The sequence below is a fragment of the Phoxinus phoxinus genome (genome assembly GCF_949152265.1).
Source record: "Phoxinus phoxinus genome assembly, chromosome: 16".
Taxonomy (NCBI): Eukaryota; Metazoa; Chordata; class Actinopteri; order Cypriniformes; family Leuciscidae; genus Phoxinus; species Phoxinus phoxinus.
The window spans coordinates 5,796,469-5,817,201 of NC_136891.1; the positions used below are offsets into that span (position 1 = coordinate 5,796,469).

Below are 20,733 nucleotides of genomic sequence, written 5' to 3' on the forward strand. Positions count from 1 at the left end.
AAATAATAATTATAATCCTATAAATAATAATCAGGTAATGCAAAAAGGTATTAAGGTGCTATTGTGTGGTTTACAGAACACAAACACTATGAAGTTTCACTGTAAGTTTTAATAACATATTACATATATCTTCATTTTGTTGTATGGAGCAAAATAGAAACTATTTTTAGCAAAAATAATCAAGCAGGCACTCAAGTATTTCTTCTGAAAAAATGAACAAAAAAATGTCTGCCCTTGACAACTCTCCCGCTACACAAATCTACCATCATTCATTAAATATCAAAGAGGCGAACATGTCAGCAAGAAATTTTCCCTGAATTCCACATTTTGGAATATTCCTGTTAGCCACAAATATCCAGCAAACAAAAGACAAATATTATAAAAAAAAATCTTTCTAAAAAGTCCTCTGGCTGTGATATGGGTTTCATTTTTCTGCATTGGGAGACAGTGGACTTTCAGGGAAAAATTCATCTGTGCCATTCAGGGGTCTCGCAGGAGATTTCCTTCTGGCGTTCCTGATCGTGAGCTCGTCCTTGTGTTTAAACGTGAGCGGGACGAAACCATCTGCATCAGCCACCAGGACAATCCACATGGGACCTGTGAGAAGAAGAACAAGTCATTTCTGCACATTCATTTGCAGTCTCAGCAGAAGTGACAGTGGTTCGAGCAGACATCAGTGTAGAGATGCACAGCACAAAAGGCTGTAAGCTGATTCGACCTTAAACCCTCAAATCCGATTGCACCACCTAATCACTTCCTATTTTAGTCATTGACAATTAAATGAAGCCAAAGCGCTTGAACAATCTGTCTTCAACAAAGGATTCCTCATTAATAGATCCCATCTGCTCATTGTTGTCTGAAATGTCAACAGAGATCTCACAAACGTTCAGTGTGTTGCAATGGTTGCAATATTATCAACGCTCAGCTTATCAACGCAATAATGTACATCTTGACTTATTGAACCTCTATAATATGAGATGTCTCATATTATTACATATGTATTGATCACGTTGGTGGAATCAGCATTTTGCAAGGTGTCTCTATCATCCAGACGTACCATGCATCATCTCCACGACGGTCAGGCCGAAGAGTTCCTGCACCAGCCGCAGGCAGATCCGCCCCCCACACAGCAGCAGCGCCCTCCTCTCATCCGTGTACACATTCTCAGACAACTGTTTCTGCAGATGACACAAAACACAAAGTGCAATCGATGAACACCACGAGGAGCGTCATTCATAACAGACCTGGTCATGTGGTCACGGAATAAGTGATGAAGTTATGCCCAGGTCAACAGAATCACTTCAATCTGACATCTGCTGACAAAGGGTTGTACTGACAACACAGTTGGCGTGATGCTTACAGTGCCTGATGGTCTGACTAAGAGTAAAATGGGCTTTGTGGAGTCTTGGTTTGGATTAAGGCTTAGCTCCAGAAGCAAACAATTTAATCAAGTAATCCTTTATTTTGTGGTGTATTTATTAAATATAACATTAACTGTGTATCTACGTCTAAGAAGGTTCCCTAATGGTAGAGGATATTTGACCTGACTTGACCCATAAAGTGGATCTTCAGCTTTGGAAAATGAAGAAACTCTAACAAACAGAAGTCTGCTAAGAACCAATAATACAGCTAATGCATAAAAATTTATAAAACTAATGTAACTAATCAATAATAAAAAATGGTTGACAACAAAAAATGGCATCAGTTATTAAGGCCTGTGCTCTAATATTGTAATGTTTGCATTTAATTTGTTTAATTATTGTAATGTAAATTATTAGAAATAATAATCAATATTGTTATTATTTATATTAATTGTAATTTATATTATTTATAAATGATAGTGTTGTTAAATTTAATAACAATCATAATATATTACATTTAATATTAAAATTAATTATTAGTATTAAAACGATTCACACAATATGCAGCATATTTTTGTTTGAGAGAATTTGCATATTGAGAATGCGCAAATATAATTTTTTATGCAATTAATTGAACAAATAAAATCAACAGATTAGCACTTTTCTACTACAGAAGACTGCACACTTTCCTTGCTTATGTTTAGACTCCACTATACGATTAAAAATAAAATAATTTCATACCTGACACGTAATGTGCACGTATTGCGGTTCATAAGCGGACGGATAAGCGCATGCGATCTTCTTGCCGTTCTGGGTGAAGTCTCTGATTTCTGAGAGGCACTGCTGGAGGTCAGCAAATCGGGTGAAAATCCTCTCCATGTTCTGCGTCAGCTGCTCCAGGTTGTTCTCTTTGGACTGAAAGCTGTTCTTTGGTGGAGTGGCGTCGGAGTACATTTTTTCCGAGGCCTCGTACCTGGGCGAGCACGGCCGACTGGAATCCCGGCTGGCCTGACCGGCTACGGCGAGCGTGGCCATGCGGCTGATGTGATCCATGTCGTAGTTTTCTAGAGTAATGGAAGAGGAACTGGACGCTCTATCCGAGAAGTCGACGGAGCTTGCCACGGGGCTCAAATCTGAGCTGCGCACCTCCTCGATTAGTTTTCTCCGACTGGATGGGGAAACAATTACAGAGCCTCCGGGAAGAATTAGATCCTTAATTGACAGACGGTCCTCTTTAGAAAAGTTCTCAGAATGACGTCTAATCCCATGATGTTGGCTTGGCGGCTCGGACTTGGGAACCACTGGGGTGGCACGTTCCTCGTCGAATACCAGCTCCTTGGCTATTAGCCTCAAGATGTACTTGTCTGTGTTGGAGGAGGGGAGGAAAGCAGGATCATTGGACTTCTGCCGGCCAATCATAAAGAGCAACATCTTGTTGGTGAAAAAGCACACCCCTTTGGGCCTCTCGTTCTTTTGGAGCTGGATCTGTTGCACGTTGGGCATGGAAGAATCCGTGATACAGTAAACCAGGATCATGTTGCACGTGTTCGAAGCCACGGCCATCGTGCTCCCGCTCGGATCGAAGGCAATGATGTCCGGGACCAAGATGCCAGGGATGCTGACCTTCCTTGTGGTGGTGACCTTGCGTTCGTACGTTACTAGAATCAAATGTGAAGAGTCCTGACCAGTCCCCGACAAATGATCCCGCCGCCTCAAGTGAATGAGAGGGCTCGGGTCTGATTTCCTGTGTCTGGCGAGAATATGCGTTAGATCCATGGGTCCGGATGAAGAGGCGTGTCCCGAGCGTTCAGAATCACATGATCTCCGTCTAGAGTCCAAATAATAGTCCGTATCCACTGTCAAAACCGGAGAAGGGCGACAAGTCGATGCCTCGGACTCATTCGGTAGGTCGAAGGCCATGCCCGCATTGAGCCCGCAAATTTTATCAAGCGGAAGTTCAGTTGCCACAGCCACTTGAGCCTCGTTGGTGGACTCGATGGCGCAGATATACCCACCTATATCGAAAACAGGACAGAAGGAACACGCCACCAGGCTTTTTTGGATGTCGTTCCAAATGTAAGAGTGCAATGCGCTACCGATGGCGACCACAAGGCGGGTTCCGTCTTTAGTCCAGCAGGCACAATGGATCAGACCACTGCCCTTGATGTCGGCCTTCACACGGCGATTATCAACCCGCACAGTAAACAGAACCGAGGCGTCCCGCTTGGTCAAAACAGCTAAGATGTCCATTTTGGGATGCCAGACACATCCTTGGGACAGCAGTGGGAACGGCTCGCTCATTTCACAGGTCTGCGTGCACAGGAGTTTGTTTTGCTCCGAAGCGCTCAGCTGAAGTTGCCAGACCGTGATGTGCTTCTTATGCTGCACGGCAAGCAACGCCGGGGACCCGGAGCAGCACAACGGCCCCCAGAAGAGTCCCAAGACATGTTCGAATTGTCCAATGACATTGGTGTCACCAAATTTGGGCTCACCGTCAGCAGAATACAATGACGTGAGACAGACCTGCTTACCGTCCGTCCAGGCTATTCCGTGCACAGGGTGAATGGCTTGGTGCAGGGTGTTTATCCCTGTTCTCAGAAGTTTGGCTTTTCCTAGCTCCATGCTTGGCTCAGTTTCTCCAATGGAAAGGAAAATATTGTTCCTGGTCATACAGGAAAGTGTTTTTGAGTCAGAATTGAGCGATAGATGTAACTCTGTGCTTCAGTATGAGAAGACTGCCATCATACTCCAAGAATAGGTAAAGCCTCTTCCCTCACTCTCTAATCCTATTGGCCCGAGTGAGGCTCCACTCAAGGATGACCAGATTAGGCTGACACGACCCCCGACGTCATTAAACCCTCGGAGGTTTGGATGCTATGTCTTTTATTTTTCGGACCCAGGCCTGAAATACACAAAAATATATGTAGGACAAGACATATGCAAAGACTGAACATCACAGAAATGTCACTGTGGAAAAAGTATGATGATATGAAAAACAGCGCCTTACAAAAAAACAAAAAAACAAAACATTTTTTTTTTTATTCTATTATAATAACTAAAATAAAACTGTAGTGGCTTTGAATTAGCCATCAAGCGATCAATAATTAATTAGTTAATGCTAATTGTAGTAAAAAAGCAATTATAAAGTATATAAAAAAGAACTATGGTTAATATTTGTAATGGGAAGTCAGTTTACCACAACAGACATGATCAAAAACTGAGAAGAATCACATAAATTTAACTTAAACATAATCCAAAATAACCCCTTACTAAAAGTTACCATGTTAGCCAAAGTTAGACCACAAACATATTCTAAAAGGTTATTGTTTAAAGTTTGGAGTAGTAAAAATAACTATCATCAAGTTGTTGTCTAATTTCTCTGAGGTGCGTTCGCGAAACTATTTTATTCACATGTATTGCCACAATCCCACATGCTAGCACGTGAAGAAGATCTAGAACAATCCTGAAAATAAGAGGAAAAATATAAGATAATAGCAAACCAGAAGGTAATATTAAAAACATACCATAATGCTATTGACAACACTACGGAAACCATGGTAACTCCACAGAGAGAAAATCACGTAAAGTAACCTGAGCAGTGTGTGCATTTCCCCGCGGAGACATTTGAAGTCATGGACAAACGGAAAGAGAATGACTTGGGCATTCTGGGAGTTGTAGTTCACACACGTTCGATAGGAAGTCTGATTCATTTCCGCGAATCGATTCTTTCGAACAATTCGTTTTAAAGGGCTAGTTCACACATATTTTATTATTATTAAACTTCAAACAAACAAAGCCAATGTACATTCAGAACTGCAATACGATATACATACAACAACATAAAAAAGCTATTTTAGACTACAAGTGTCGTTACTGGATGTTACACACAGCACACAATTCCAGAATCTCGTAAAAAAAATGAGGTCATCAGAACGGAATGTTGCCCAATATAATATTTCACCACGGGTTGACCATTGCGCATACAGTTAGACTGATATGACAGTGGGCGGAGTGCAGTAGCGCTGCATGTTGTCTCTCACTCACTCTGTCTCTCTCTCTCACTACTGTAGGAACTATCCGCGCGAACAGAATGGGTGTTGAGATTGAAACAATATCTCCAGGAGACGGTAAGATGCTATGATCTAATAAGTTCCATTTTTTTAATCCCCAAACGTTCTATATAGAACGAGTGGCGAATTCGAATGTTGTTCTGGTAGCGGGATTGTGGGAACATTCTGTCGCTCTAATTACATAATCTAAACATTCTTGAATTTAATTTATTATTTGCGTAAAGAAGTCAGCACTAATACAAATTCAATGAAATAGCCATCGCTATGATGAGGATGTTTGCGCTCACTGTCTAGTCAGGGATTTATCGTGTGTCTGTGCCCAGCAGAATAATGTGCCATGCGTGCCAACTCAACACTCTTCTCATGATTATGATTATGATTCCTCACTGCAGCTTTCAGAACGGTGCCTTCAGGATTTCCTCTAACATGCTTGTAGAATGATTTTGCTGATGAAAGGCAGGTATATGTTGATCGTGTTTGTCTCAAATGGCAGCATTCTTGCCTTGGCTAGACATGAGCTTTGATGTTAATCCGATGGGGCTTTGCGGGATAATTTGGCACAGTTGGCAGTCTCTGCTGGCCTGGCTGGTCTAATGCTGTTATGTGCTGTTATATGTGCCACTTGTTGCATTACCTGTTTGCAGGTGGCAGTGGCACCAAACTGACCGGTTGACCATTATGTCATTGACACAATTCAGAATTGTTGACATTTATATATGGATGTATTGTATCTGATTGGCCAAACTGATATAGAGTATAACTAAAAGCATTGGGACCACGCATTACTTCATTCTTCATAGCCTATACAAACCACTCAAAAATGTGAGGTCAGTAAGATTTTTATGCTAACCAAGGCTGCATTTATTTGAGCGAAAATGCAATAAAACAGCAATATTATGAAATATGATTACAATTTAAAATAACTTTATTAAAATGTATTTAAAATGTATTTTTTCCTGAATTTTCATCATTACTCCAGTCTTCAGTGTCTCGTGATCCTTTAGAAATCCTTCTAATATGATGATTTGCTGCTCAAGAAACATTTTTTATTATTGCCAATGTTGAAAACAGCTGCTTAATAATTTTGTGGAAACCATTACACTTTTTTTTATTAATAGAAAGTTTAAAGAACAACATTTTTGTGATATATATATACACACACACAGAATACTAAATTATCTTATCTAAATACAAATGTGCAGATAATTTAATGTGACACTGTAGGCTATCTATATAATTTATTTATTTTATATAAAGCTTGCCAATATTTACAAAGAAAACATCAAAGGTAAATCCAGTCTATGATTTTCAATTATAGACTTTTAACCCCAAGTTATTTTATTGGGCTATCACTTTACTGTATTTAAGCCACTTTAGGTAAAAACATCAGAGAAGTGACACTCTTGTAATATTCTAACAACTCAACCTGCCTATATGCTTAAAATGGTTACGTTTAGGTTTCTTTAAAATCAGAATTTGGGTCTGAGAGTCTGATTATTCATTTATAAGTTTCTATGGACCAATAGGAGGCCAGTGAGTCATAATAACGAGCATTATTATGAAATTATCAATAGAAGCTGTAAATAAGTGCTGGAGTGAGTGACCATGAGCTCATATGATTTTGACACCGTTCAGACGTAAAATTCTTGGCACAAGTCATCAAACTCGAGAACTGCCCTCCGGGGTCACCAGTGTCAGGAATGAATGCGGCGTAATGGCGCTTTTATTTTTCTTGCTCTGCTCTGGTCGCTTGCGTCTGCGGGACGCTCTCGACTGACATCCTATCTGACCCCCCCCAGCCTGCTGTCATGTGGCTCACATTCCTGTCCAGCTCCCACACACATTAATCAGACACCACCTCCACCACACACACGCACGCACGCACGCGCACACACACACACACACACACACACACACACACACACACACACACACACACACACACACACACACACTTTTCCTAATCTGCCCTGGTCTACAGATGAAGACCATACCCAAGTCTCATGACTGTAGGAGCTGCTCATGGATTTAGACGCGTTTTTATTAATCCCTCTAGGGTTTGTGGATTAAGTTAAGCTATTCCACAATTATTTGAAAAAAAAAGAATTCCACTAGTCTATTATTTGTGGTATCTATTTTAGACAAACTCAATGGTTGCATCCACAATTGCATAGTAGGTGAAAAAAAGAAGCATGTCTGAATTCACAGAACTCATAAAAGAGCAGGCAAAAAGTCCCCAGATGACGTACAACTTTCAGCGAGATTCTGAAGTGTGGATATGATGGACACTTTACTATCCCATGAGGCCACGGGAGAGGATTCATGAATGGCAGTTAAGCGACGCAACTGATGCTTGTAGGTCATATAATAATGACAACATGGCAAATGTAGTACGTCATACTACACACACTCATACTATATAACATACTTTTTGACGGTCATGAAGTAATTACTATCATCTATTACTATCATTATCTAGTCAAGAGAGTATGCGATTTCGAACGCAGCCAATGCTAATCCGAAACTGTGGTTGGTTTCAAGCCAATCAGACCTTTTCCTCCGGTTTGGGTCTTTCTTGGCCATAAAAGCTGCTAAGGAGACAAAACGAAATACAAATCTGAGGATCTTTCAAAGATTCAATGCCACAAATATTGCAAACCTCTGAAATCTGTTAGAAGTCTTAGAAGTGATCATTGTACATCCTGGTAACCCTGGTAACCCCGTTGACTGATTACAGTAAGACGTGAGTCTTGAAGCTGTGTGTCAGCCAGCCAATAAGATTGGACCTGGACATTTGAGTCAGCTCTTGCCATTTTTTATGTGCAGTACACATCAGACGATCAGTGACGGTCAGCGGGGGTGTCGTCTAACCCCTTAAGCAGCACCCCCTTTTTTTAATAGACATGAAAATGCACATTCCGAACTTAAATGGTTGTAATTCAAGAATAAAGAAGACTTAAAGAAGATTTTTGTAGAAGTGAAATAAATTAAGAAAGTTAAACAGAAAAAAAGTTATAGAAGTTTGAGTTTATGAAAATGTACAATGTTAAAAATGTAATTATTCATATTTTACATAAAATGCATATTTTCAAAACCTGGTGGACTCTAAAAATGCAAAAAAAAAAAAAAATTCTAAGCCAAAAATCTGAACAAATTGTGTTTCAAATTTTAGGTTGATATCTCAAAAAATAAGCTTTCAGTGAGATTTTGTTTGGGCGCAGTACCAAACTTTTTCACTAGTTGACATTACTGCCCATATAAGTGCGCCTCCATTTCCATATGTTGTTTGAGTGATCTGAACCATTATTTTTTACAATTTTCATACAATTTATGAAGTAGACATCGTATTCAGAAGTAGTATTGGAAGTTTGGCAGATTTTGAAATTAATTCAACCTCTAAGAAACACAAAAAGAACACGTATGTGCATTGTAGCTCGCTGCCACATCACAAATGGTGAATCTATATTTTTTTTCTTTATATTTAAAACATTTTCAGACCATTTTTTGAACGGATGCTATCTTTTGAACTCTTGGCATGAAAACAAACTGAGGTTTCTACCATTCTTTCATGATTTTTCATGTTCATCACTATTTCAAAATAAAGGTCTGAACACGCCTTAGGAGTATGAAAATATTCTTGTTGCAAATTGATAAATTACGGCTCCTCTGTAAGTTATTTTGCAAAATCAGTCACCAAATATGTAAACTAGAGATTGTAAGCTTTCAAATGATATATAGTTTGTCAAGATTAGTTTAGGTTTAGTATAGGATATTACTGTTTTTAATATGTAATGGCTCTATGCCAATATAAGCTGTGAATGAACTGATAACATTACAAGTTGGAAAAGACTGTCGCCAGACTGTGATGGTGCCAGTGGATATTGCGATATGTAAAACAAGGCTATAATTCTTTGAACTAACTGTCTCATTCTCTTCTTTCTTCACAGGAAGAACTTTTCCGAAGAAAGGACAGACATGCGTTGTGCATTACATAGGTAAACGATCTGCTGATGATAAATGTTCACATATGTTGTTTATTGGAGGTTTCGCTCAGACGACCAGTGCGCCCTGTAGACGACCAACTCAGACAGACCGGGAACAGGATGTCGATAACAACATTCTGTCTCCTCGTGTTTATTGTTTTCTTTCCTCTCAGTATCCCAGCGGTTCTCTTTGAAAACACAGGTAGAACTTGATAAGTGTTGCAGTTCTTTCCTTGTATTGAATTGCTTGGTCTTCAAATTGCTTACATAATAAGCCCTTATAAATTTTGCTTTACTATTGTGCATGACACACAGCATCAGAAAATGTATGCATTTTCCACTCATTATGTTCATATTGCTGCCGATAATACAATAATACAACAAAAAATCGTATAGAACCCAAACGTTTCAACAGTAGTTTGATTATTTTTGTCTCTGTAGGACAAAATTGTTATTTCTTAAAATATTTCTTATTTCTTAAGAAATATTGTTATTTCTTAAAATATTCTTAAGGAATATTTTTAATACTGCCAAAAGAAAGACAAAAATATGATTCGCCCATACGGAAATGTAATATATGACATACTGTATATGTCCCTATATCGCTAGTGACGCCGTCATATATGCTAAATATAAGACAATATATTGCTATCACATATACATATCTCTACATATATGTTGATATAGGTTTTTAACATGTATAAATTTGCCATATTAAATTAGTATTTTGACATATATTAATATGATGTATATGATTATTATTTATAAAATACTGTATGTTTTGACCATACATGTCACCGATATGTTTAATTTATATATGCCATTTATATAACTATTTACTATTTAACTATTTATTTAAAGTTTACAGATCAAGTCTACATATCCACATTTAATTTCAATTTTTATCTCACCAGCTCATAAAAACAAAACAAATACTACACAAATTCAATTTGAAAACTGATAATTAATATATATGTGACATGTATATAAAAAAAACACTATTATACATAGGCTACATAAAATATATGGGCTGGTTTTATTTGTCAATTGTTCCATTTTCTAATAGGTTTTATATATGGGCATATATATTTTATATATGTGGATATATTTCATATATGTATATTTCATATGTGTACATACATTACATTTCCGTCTTTTCAGAGGGACCTGCACTAGGATTGATGTGCAGTTTGAGAGCGAACTCTCAGTGTTATGATAAGCTAGATTCAGGCCGCTCCGACTGTGAGATCATTAGCACTCAGAGCAGCAAACAGGGTCAGACTCACTGCAGACGTCGATACAGCTCTTCTGCAGCACTTAATATAGCACTGCAGGGCCTTTGCTGAGAGCCCTCGAGTGAACCAGATACAGCATGCCACCAGAGACAGGCAAGTCATCACTATTCAGCCACTCTGTTTTTGGATGAAATGGGCAAAAATCAACAGGGCAAATGTTTGGAGTGTTGGAGCAGAAGGGAAATTTCGGCTTAAGATTTAGAATTTAAAATCTGTCTGCAGTGACCAGATTAAAAAAAGAAGCATAAAATGTTAAATTAGGGGTCAGAAACCATGTTTCATTGAGGTCAGATGCCATAAGCAACAGAAAGCGTTTTCTAGGCCTTTTTTTTATTATTTTTTAGCTCATATCAGAGAATTAAATCAAAGCAATGCAAATTGCTGACTAAAAGAAAAGCTTTGTGACTGACTGTCACTTGTCCTAATATGACACAACAAAGTCTATATCTGGGTATCGTTCAAAAATTTGCGCTATCAATAATGTACCTTGACTTCGATACTGGTTCCTGAACGATACTTTTTCCGAAACCAATTTTATGAAATCAGAAATCAGTGTTTTTTTTAACGGACTCAATGACTCATAATGTAGCCTATGCCTCGCGGTCAAGCGCACGTAGGCTATAAAGCTTGTAATTTATTGTAAATAAATTAGCTGTAAAGCACTGGCAAAAGTAGCCTAATGATTATGAATGTGTCGGGAGAAAATAGCAAGGAGATATTTTAGTAACGGTTTTGTGGTCCAAAGTCACACAAATAGGAAGCTAACAAGGGAGAGCAGGTGGGGCGACTGAACCAAATAATCGGATAACAAAGATGGGGTTAAGACAATAGACAGAAGAGAAAATGGCCCAAAGAAAAACATACATGACAAGCCATGTGCTCACGCCAAACATGACAAAAATGTGGCCAGCGAACACAATCACAACACAAGCCATGTGCTCAAACCGAACAAGAACAGGAACACACAGCTAGCTAGTAATGAGAACACTCATAAGCCTCGTGTTCACATAAAACATGACATGAAAGAAAACACAAGACAGAACAGAACATGAAAGCACACGGCTCCTGTTTTACCCGGGCAGAAGAGTGTACGGCCCGTGCAAACTCGAAACACAACAAGACAGAGCGCACGGAGAATGAGCGAATGCTCAAAACAGACGACAAACTCGCTTTATTTTATCTCCGGATAAAGTTTATAAAAGTTTGGAGTCTGTAAGATTTGTAATGTTTCCGAAAGAATTATCTTATGCTCGTCAAGGCTGCATTTATTTGATCAAAAATAGAGGAAAAGCAGTAATATTGTGAAATATTTTTTTACAATTAAAAATAACTGGTTTCAATTTTAATATGTTAAACTGTCATTTATTCCTGTCATATCAAAGCTGAATTTTCAGCATTTATAGCATAGTCATAGCATTTTTCATATTTTCATTTTTCAGCATCATTACTCTAGTCTTCTGTGTCACATGATCCTTCAGAAATCATTCTAATATGCTGATTTGCTGAACATTTCTATTATCCATGTTGAAAACATCATAAAAAAAATAATTCTCTTGGTGGGTGTAAATGGAAGGGAACTAGGGAACATTCCATTTTATATTTTTGCAAACATTATGGGAATGTTAATTCTGAATGTTCTCTTAAAAACGGAATAACTTTGAACGAACATTCTATTAATGTTACCGGAAAAACTTGTGTTCACAAGTTTGAGAGAACCTTGCCAGAACGCTCTGAGAACATTCCCTGTTAGCTCAACTCAACTCATCTTTATTTATAGAGCACTTACAACACCACAAGTGGAACCAAAGTTCCGTACAGAAGGTATAAAATAAAAACAAAAAACAAAGACAGAAAAACAATGCAAACATATGACATACACAACTTACAAAGCATTATCAAATGCTAAAGAAAACAAGTACGTTTTAAGTGCACTCTGAAAAACACCCAGAGTGCGGTTAAAACTTGTTTTCTTTAGCATTTGATAATGCTTTGGACAGGTTGTATATTATCAGCAGTCACGGTTGGATGTCAAGTGAAACGGGATGGATTTTATTATGGGCTCATGCCTGAATTAGCAGAGACCCCCAGCCCGTTGCACACCTACCATTCTCTGACCCAGGCGGGCAGAACAAATCAATTAGCCCAGTCCCGCTGGGTCCCCTGAGGTTTATTATTAGAGGACAGGAAGCCATCAGATCTCTCGTGACGGGCGGCTCTATTAATAACAATGGCAACACTATATAAATATGTTCTGAAGAGACACCCATGTGATTGGTGGTGGCATTAGGAGAGCACTGTAATGGTAATAAAGAGAAACCCAGTTCCCTGAACCCTGACCAGGCATTCAGAGGCAGTAAAGTAGTGATGTCATGCGCAATTATTATGGGTATATTCCCTTCTTTAGATTTAATACTTCTTTATGTTCGAGCCACAGTTCAATGCTTTAGCCTTTTTTAAAGGAATAATTGACCCCGATACAAAAATTGTCTATGCAGTTATTCTTACCCACTACACATAATGTAACGTTTCATACACTTCATTTTGTTGATGTCGAATTTTCAACATAATTTTTTCTCTTTGTATTTTTATATCACTTAAAACAAGATTATCCCATTCAAATCTATCTGATAAAATGCTAAAAGTAAGGTAAAAAGTCAGCAAAAAGTAGTAATGTAATAGATTACGTTGGTAACTACAATTTGTAAGAAATACCCAGCACTGAAAACCTACTGTACTTTATTGCATGGATCACAAAAATGTTTTGCAGATGTTTTATTGTCCAAGCTGCTCTTTGTTTATACAATAAAAAGTATGTTTTCTGTCTCATCCATAGTGGAAGAGCTTGTTGTAGGTAATCATATTTGAAAAATAGTCTTTGAATCCCCTCTGGAAATAGTATACCATCCGGGCACATTTCCTTTTTTTCCAACTTAACTATGATTCAAGATGCTGGCACATTCTGGCATTCTGTATATTATGGATATGGAAATTGGGATTTAGCCAGGGTTTCAAGTTCTGGGAATGAGTTGTACAGGTCACCACTCAGCAGCCTGTAATATGAGATTGAGTTAGTGTGGAGATTATTGGACAAAATTAAGATGTATAGCCTACACTACCTTTTAAACGTCAAGATTTTTTTCTTTGAAAGAAACTAATACTTTGATTCAGCAAAGATGCATTAAATTGATCAAAACTGGCATTAAAGACTTTTATATTGTTACGAAAAAATTATATTTAAAATATTTTTATTAAAGAATACTAAAACATATCATAGTTTCCACACAAAAAATTCTTTCAAATTTATTATAACAATCATGTTTAGAAGGATTTATAAAGGATCATATGACACTGAAGACTGGAATAATTAGGCTGAAAAAATTCAGCTTTGCATCACAGGAATAAATTAAATTTTTCATTATATTAAAACAGAAAACAGTTATTTTAATTTGAATAATATTTCACAATTGTACTGGTTTTACTGTATTTTTAGTCAAATAAATATAGACTTGGCACTACAAAGTGATGTCTTATATGTAGCCCAGAGCCTCTCTATAGGCCTATGTGCTGTTTTTTTATGTTGAGATAATTTATCAGAAGTCGGCTGCATTTTTTATATCAACAGCTAAGGATTAAAATAGGAGCATTAATATTTATTAACACCATCATTCTATTGAAATACCAAGTATTGTTCGTCTTAATCATCATCCAGCGCCATTTGAAAGCACTTTTTCTCTGCATCTGATGTTTCCGCCGGAATACTCTTGTTTGATGATGATACATGAACCCAACCCATGAGTTTGCCATGCCACGTGGTTTTCTGCTGACATGTTTTTGAGTTGAAATGTGCCAACAAATCTATAAGAGGCAGGTGCATTCAGGTAGCGTGTGCATCTGATTACATTTGACGCTGACTGAGAGAGAAACGGCTGCCAGCTCGGGTAGACAGACACTGTAAGCTGAGGTAAAAATAACCGTCCTGGCCTCCGCTCCGCCTGCTGGACGGGTTCACCCCGATCTTTCCCACCGGTCTCTCACGCACAGGTTCAGGAACTAAGATTTAGATTTTTCTCCACTGAAAGCAGTCAGCAGATCAGGTTCACATCTGCTTGTGTCTACATCCACCGGGCACAGAAAAGCTCCCCAACATGACCGCTGATTGTAATCGTGGAAAACAATTTACAGTGGAGCTGGTAGCAGCTATACAGGCTGCGACATATTCTGGGTTTGTAAAGCTATTGACATTAAAATCTCTCTGTTAAAGTCAGCATGAAACGGAAGTTGCAATGGTTTTTCTTTTCTATAGAGAGCCTAAGTCCCTCCCCTTCCGGTCGACCACCATGGGACCTTATTTCGGAAAAATATTGTATGGTAGTCAATGGCGAGAGACAACAAATATTTTGATCTCGTTTGAATTGTGCCCTGAATTACACATATGATGTTTGTCAATTTAAAAGATACATTTTAAAGTCAAGAAAGTCGCAGTTTGATGTAAAACTGTTGAGGTATAAGACTGTGAAAATACGTAATTACAAAGACTACAAACCCAGAAGGCGCACATGCGACGTCATACCTTTTCTCTCAATGAATGAAGCTAACTTTACTGAAGCTAACGTCTGTCATTTTTTCTATAGTCTTACATTATAATCCTAACGTTACGCCGTCATGCCTGACTCGTGTTTTGAGCCAGAATACACACATACGAGCAACGGATCTTGTGACGTAGGCTACATAGTGCGAGACGAGAGATGTAGTTCATCGAGCGATTTTCACATACAACTAAACGTTACTCTTCTGTTTTATGACAAACTGCGACTTTCTTGACTTTCATATTTACCTTTTAAATTGACAAACATCATATGTGTAGTTCAGGGGACAGTTCAGACGGAATAAAAAGATAAGTTATCTCTCGCCATTGACTTCCATACATATTTTTTCCGAAATAAGGTCCCATGAGCCGGAAGCGGAGGGGCGGGACTTAGGCTCTCTATTGTGACATATATACAAGTGAAACGGCTTTTTGAAAGAGAAAAACTGTTGGGTGGAACTTGATTTTGTCCATGGGGAATTGATTGAATGGTTGTGGTTCGCTATTGGTCGATCTCATCACGAGTGACAGGTTGCCCCGCCCTCATGCCACTGAACACATCATCAGAAAAGAGAAGAGATGTTGCTGCAAGAGGGAGGGGAAGTTCTTCTGATTAGGCACATGCATTTTTATAAAATATGCATGAAAAAATTATATAATTTATAATGGATATTTCATTAAAAAGAAATTGTCATGCTTCATTGCGTCATCACAAATAAAACAATAGTCTCCAAACAAAACTATGCAATATGCTTACAAAAGCTTTAGCCCATTTTTAATAATATTTAAATATGTCGAGATCAAGATGTCCTTGGCTTTTGGCCACTGCTATACAAATAACATGACTTGATATAAATACTTTTATTTTTAAATTGATGGTTTCACATTCTGAAAATGTAAAAATCGAGTTTATAAATGGTAATTGTACAGATTGATAAAAGTTCCAAAGGTTTGATAGAGCAACGCTGGAGAACTTCAGTCAGTTAAGTTCATTCATAAATATGCTTTAGTTCGTCCTTGTAGTAGAACAAGCTTCTTTTATAATATACTGGTTCTGGAACGGAGCCCGCTCTGCAGATATTTTGGCGCAGAGAGCTTCCTGGAAGTCTCAGTGAAACTCAAGGGGGAGTGAAAGCTAATACTTTACTGTACTGCAAGAGAACCATCTCTCCGCATAAGGACCTTTATATCTCCCTCAGCATGATGAAACTGATGGTGTGTCAGACAGACTCCCCATGTTATAGTGTTTATTTTTTGCTGTTAAAAAAGGGGGGGGAAACACTTGGAGCATTTGGAAAATTAAAGAATTTTGGTATACATATCTAGCACGTTTGTTACTTCATGTTCTAATAATTAGCCTGATTATAGCCAATAAAGCCTTATTGTTTGTAAAAAATGTTTGAAAAATATAAAATATTTCATATGAAATATTATTTTACATAGTATATTTTTATTATTTTATTTTAAGATTTAAAATTAGATTTAGGTTTGGAGTTAGGTATTTTTTTATTAAGGTACTTTTTATTTTATTTTATTGGTGATGTCAATTTAATATGGTAATTTGCTGATTAATCTAAAAAAATTGAAGGTGGTTAAAAAACAATATAAATATTTTTTAAATTTAATTATGCTGATTAATATGTATTGTATAATTAAATCATAATTATGTTTTACAGTATTATTTTCTATTTTATTTCAATTTTGATTGACACCAAAATATAAATGTATAAATAGGAGATATTTAAAACGGCATTATTTATTTATTATTTTTTTACAATTCTTATTTAAGTACTGTACATCTGACAAAACTTATTTGTCAAAAAAATATTACAATCTTTTATTATGCTTTTATTTACATTTGGCCTTTATGACTAAAGACATATTCGTATATGCATGGCTTATTCTATAATAATGGAGGACCAGAGTGTTTCTGTGTGTATCTTCCTCTCTCTTTCTCTTTTTCTTCCTTTGATATAGACGGAGGCAAAAGGTGACCTACTTAAGCCGGCTGAATAATCTGTTGAATTAGGCCAGTGTTTCATATTTCATTCTTTTTGTTCATTTAGATCACAAGAGCTCAGATTCCACAGGAGATTTTGATAAGTACAGAAGCGCTCCCTCTGATTGGTCAGCTGTGTGTTTGTGGACCATGTCTGATTTTAAAGCCTGATTGACCGAAGGCATCCTGAAGGAGTTAACTAAAGAGAAATAAATTTAGCATCGACCTCTTTATTACAGATTTTCTCTTATTTTCTTAAGGATTAACTTGGCACAAAAAATGGCACAAAATGACATTTAAAAAAAAAAAGCTATAGACTTACATTTAAATAGACCAGACCAGAATATCACACAGATTTCTGGGGACACCCAGTACACCCTAAAAACATCCAGACCACCCTAGCAGCCACCTAGCGACATCTTAACAACCAACCAGAACACACCACCAACCACCTAGCAACAACTAAAAACCACCAAGAAACCCCTAGCAACACCCTAAAAACCACACAGAAGACCCAAGCAACGCCATAGAAACATCCAGAACACACTAGCAATACTCTAAAACACCCAGAACACTAGCAACACCCTAAAGCCTGGAACACACCAAGCTGACGGTCGGCCGTCGGACAGTTTTTGTGCGTCGTCCGACTAAGTTTTCTCAGTGTGTTCCGCACCGTCGGCTGAAATTGGTCCTCGTCAGCTTTGTTTCGGCCGATTCGACATGTTGAATCGGCGTCGGTGAAAGAGGGAACTCTGATTGGCTGTTGTTCAGCTTACTGAACGAGTCATATCTGCAGAAATATACAGTTGTCACATTCACACGCAGGCGCAGAACGCGCATTCTAGCTGACCGTCGGCTGTAGTTCTCTCGGTGTGTTCAAGTGCAGCTTTTTACCCCGACGCGAGGCGACAACACAGTCGGCTTTCATCAGCGCTAGTTCGTCGGCGTCGGCTTGGTGTGTTCCAGGCTTAACAAGCACCAAGAGCACCCTAGCAACACCCTAACAACTACCCAGAACACATTAGCAACCACCTAAGAACACCCAGAAGACCCTATCAACACCCTAAAAACATCCAGAACAACCTAACAATATTCTAAAACCACACAGAAGACTCTAGCAATACCATAACAACCAGCAAGAGCACCCTAACAACACCCTAACAACTACCTAGAACACATTAGCACCCAGAAACACCCTAAAAACCACAAGGAAAACCTAGCAACACTGCAGAAACATCAGAACACCCTAGCAATACTCTAAAACCTCGCAGAAGACCCTAGCAACACCCTAGAAACATCCAGAACACCCTATAGTAATACTCTAAAACCACCCAGAAGACCCTAGCAACACACATGAAACATCCAGAACACCCTAGCAATACTCTAAAAACATCCAGAAGACCCTAGCAACACCCTAGCTACCCCCTCAAACCCCATAGCTTCACGGCCTGTGCATAAGTTGCTTGAGAAAATGTAGTCGTCACTGAGAATCTAGTGACGACTGTAAATCTAGTTGTCACTGAGTATTACTGGGTATGACATCAGTACAAACAGCTGGGATTATTGGATCTGTTTGTGTGGCCACTCCACAGGTGGCGGATGGTTGATGTGGACTGTGTGTTTCACCAGCTGTTGTTTTGGGACCAGTGTTGGACTGTCAGTTTTTGTTTTTCACCATGTTGCACAGTCTGAATCTGCAGTTAAATGGATGCTTGAGGATGTTGTGCTGATGGTATCTGTTGAGCTCTTGGTCCGAGGCGGCAATTACTGTCTCCTGTGAGCCTGGGAACCGCAATCACGCTTGTTTCTTCGTCAGCTGCTTGTCTGTTTAGATGTGGTATTTTCTCCTTAATTGGATTTTTGCGTTATAAACAGTAAACGTTTTTAGGGAACCATACACTCTGAACTGAGTGTTTCTCTTTTTTTTCTTCAGAAAAGAAAAAAAATAGTTTGTTGTAATGATGCTAATTGTATATTTAAATTGTATGCTATTCAATTGCAGGGATGCTGCAGAACGGAAAGAAGTTTGACTCGTCACGAGACAGAAACAAGCCCTTCAAATTCAAGATCGGCCGACAGGAAGTCATCAAGGGCTGGGAGGAAGGAGTTGCACAGGTAATGGAGCCTGACGATGTTCTGCATGTACTCTGGAGCTAATGTTTCTTTGGAGTATACTTGCTCTATAATATTTCGACCTAATTTCAGATGAGTTTGGGTCAGCGGGCGAAGATCACCTGCACCCCAGACATGGCTTATGGGGCCACAGGACACCCTGGTGTCATTCCTCCCAACGCCACGCTTGTATTTGATGTGGAGCTGCTGAAACTGGAGTAAACCACGAGCTGTTACAGGGCTGAAGTCCTCAAACGGAGAAGGAGAAACACTAGTCCCTGCCCCACCAACAAAACCTTCATCTAAACACTCTAGACATCATCTTTTGTGTTTGTTTGCCAACAAATCCAATACACTGTTTAGTTACTTTACACATGACCTTAACACTATTTTGGCATCTCGTTTTCATTTTGCTACATGCAGCTTTTTTTTTTCATACTACATTTTCCTGAAAATATGTGAATACATTAGAATCAGTATTTGAATTTGTACCAGACTGAATTCACCACCTTACTAAATTTAGTAGGGTTACTTAGTATTTTGCAGAAGGGTATAATGGGTTATAATTCTGTATTCCGAGGGGCATTAACAACCACTGTCTGCATTGCCACTTTTGATAAAAGTATATCCTGCTGAATGCATGTGATATAAGGATAATGTTACTGTATTTACTATATATTTTATATATAAATCTATCCCTTATAAATATTTGCTGTAAGTCTCATTCGTGGAACAAACTGAATATGTATGCTGGAGTGCTTTGGCTTCAATTAACATTTTATCAACTTGCTCTTAATAAAGACATTTGAACTCTTGGAAATCTTTGTGCCGTTGATGTAATTTGATCTGATACACTAACAGTGTAATGATGCTGCATTATTATCCGTTCTCCTGCTACTGTGTGTAAGATAAGAGAGTAGATAACAATTTGTTGTTTCATAACTTCGAGGCAAGACATTACATTTTACAATAAGCATTTATTTTTCAAGCTAATGTTCTTCTTTAATATAATACAAATTAAATTGGCTGAAAAAGATTAAATATAAAAATATTTTAAAATCGAAAAAATAATAATAGCCTACTTAATTTCTTGATTTCTTGGATACTTTGTATACATAATATTTATGAAACATTTCATGAACATATATGAAACAAAGAAAGATTAAATGAACAACAATTTATGGCCAAAGGCAACCCGTGAGTGTTTTAAATTGAAATAAAAGAAATTATGTAAAAAAATGGCGTTTGGACTGGAGCCTCTGGTGTTTCATAATGCATATTTTAATTACTGATAATGCATTGCATGTGTGCAAAAACAATATATTTAT

The 20,733-nt window shown here is 37.9% G+C and overlaps 2 protein-coding genes across 2 annotated transcripts; one reads left to right on the forward strand and one right to left on the reverse strand.

Annotated features, from left to right (window-relative positions):
- Positions 1 to 5: 5 nt before the first annotated feature.
- Positions 6 to 5,018, reverse strand: wdcp (WD repeat and coiled coil containing). Its single transcript, XM_079583466.1, has 4 exons — positions 4,886 to 5,018; positions 2,103 to 4,263; positions 1,058 to 1,178; positions 6 to 597 (listed from the first exon to the last, which is right to left on the reverse strand). Exons 2-4 carry the CDS (start codon positions 4,029 to 4,031, stop codon positions 425 to 427), a joined length of 2,223 nt encoding a protein of 740 aa, XP_079439592.1. The 5' UTR covers positions 4,032 to 4,263; positions 4,886 to 5,018; the 3' UTR covers positions 6 to 424.
- A 318-nt stretch (positions 5,019 to 5,336) lies between these two features.
- On the forward strand, positions 5,337 to 20,637 carry fkbp1b (FKBP prolyl isomerase 1B). The gene is made up of 4 exons (XM_079583467.1): positions 5,337 to 5,488; positions 9,379 to 9,426; positions 19,296 to 19,408; positions 19,499 to 20,637. The coding sequence occupies exons 1-4, from the start codon at positions 5,452 to 5,454 to the stop codon at positions 19,625 to 19,627; spliced, it is 327 nt and encodes a 108-aa protein (XP_079439593.1). The 5' UTR covers positions 5,337 to 5,451; the 3' UTR covers positions 19,628 to 20,637.
- Positions 20,638 to 20,733: the final 96 nt, after the last annotated feature.

Bases quoted from the DNA above. Each gene is read 5' to 3' on its own strand.
- wdcp (XM_079583466.1), bottom strand. From the start codon at position 4,031: ATGACCAGGAACAATATTTTCCTTTCCATTGGAGAAACTGAGCCAAGC. The intron at 1,179-2,102 runs GTATGAAATTAT...TGTCATCTGCAG, and splicing joins ACGTGCACATTACGTGTCAG to AAACAGTTGTCTGAGAATGT. The intron at 598-1,057 runs GTACGTCTGGAT...TTCTTCTCACAG, and splicing joins CGTCGTGGAGATGATGCATG to GTCCCATGTGGATTGTCCTG.
- fkbp1b (XM_079583467.1), top strand. From the start codon at position 5,452: ATGGGTGTTGAGATTGAAACAATATCTCCAGGAGACG. The intron at 9,427-19,295 runs GTAAACGATCTG...ATTCAATTGCAG, and splicing joins ATGCGTTGTGCATTACATAG to GGATGCTGCAGAACGGAAAG. The intron at 19,409-19,498 runs GTAATGGAGCCT...ACCTAATTTCAG, and splicing joins GGGAGGAAGGAGTTGCACAG to ATGAGTTTGGGTCAGCGGGC.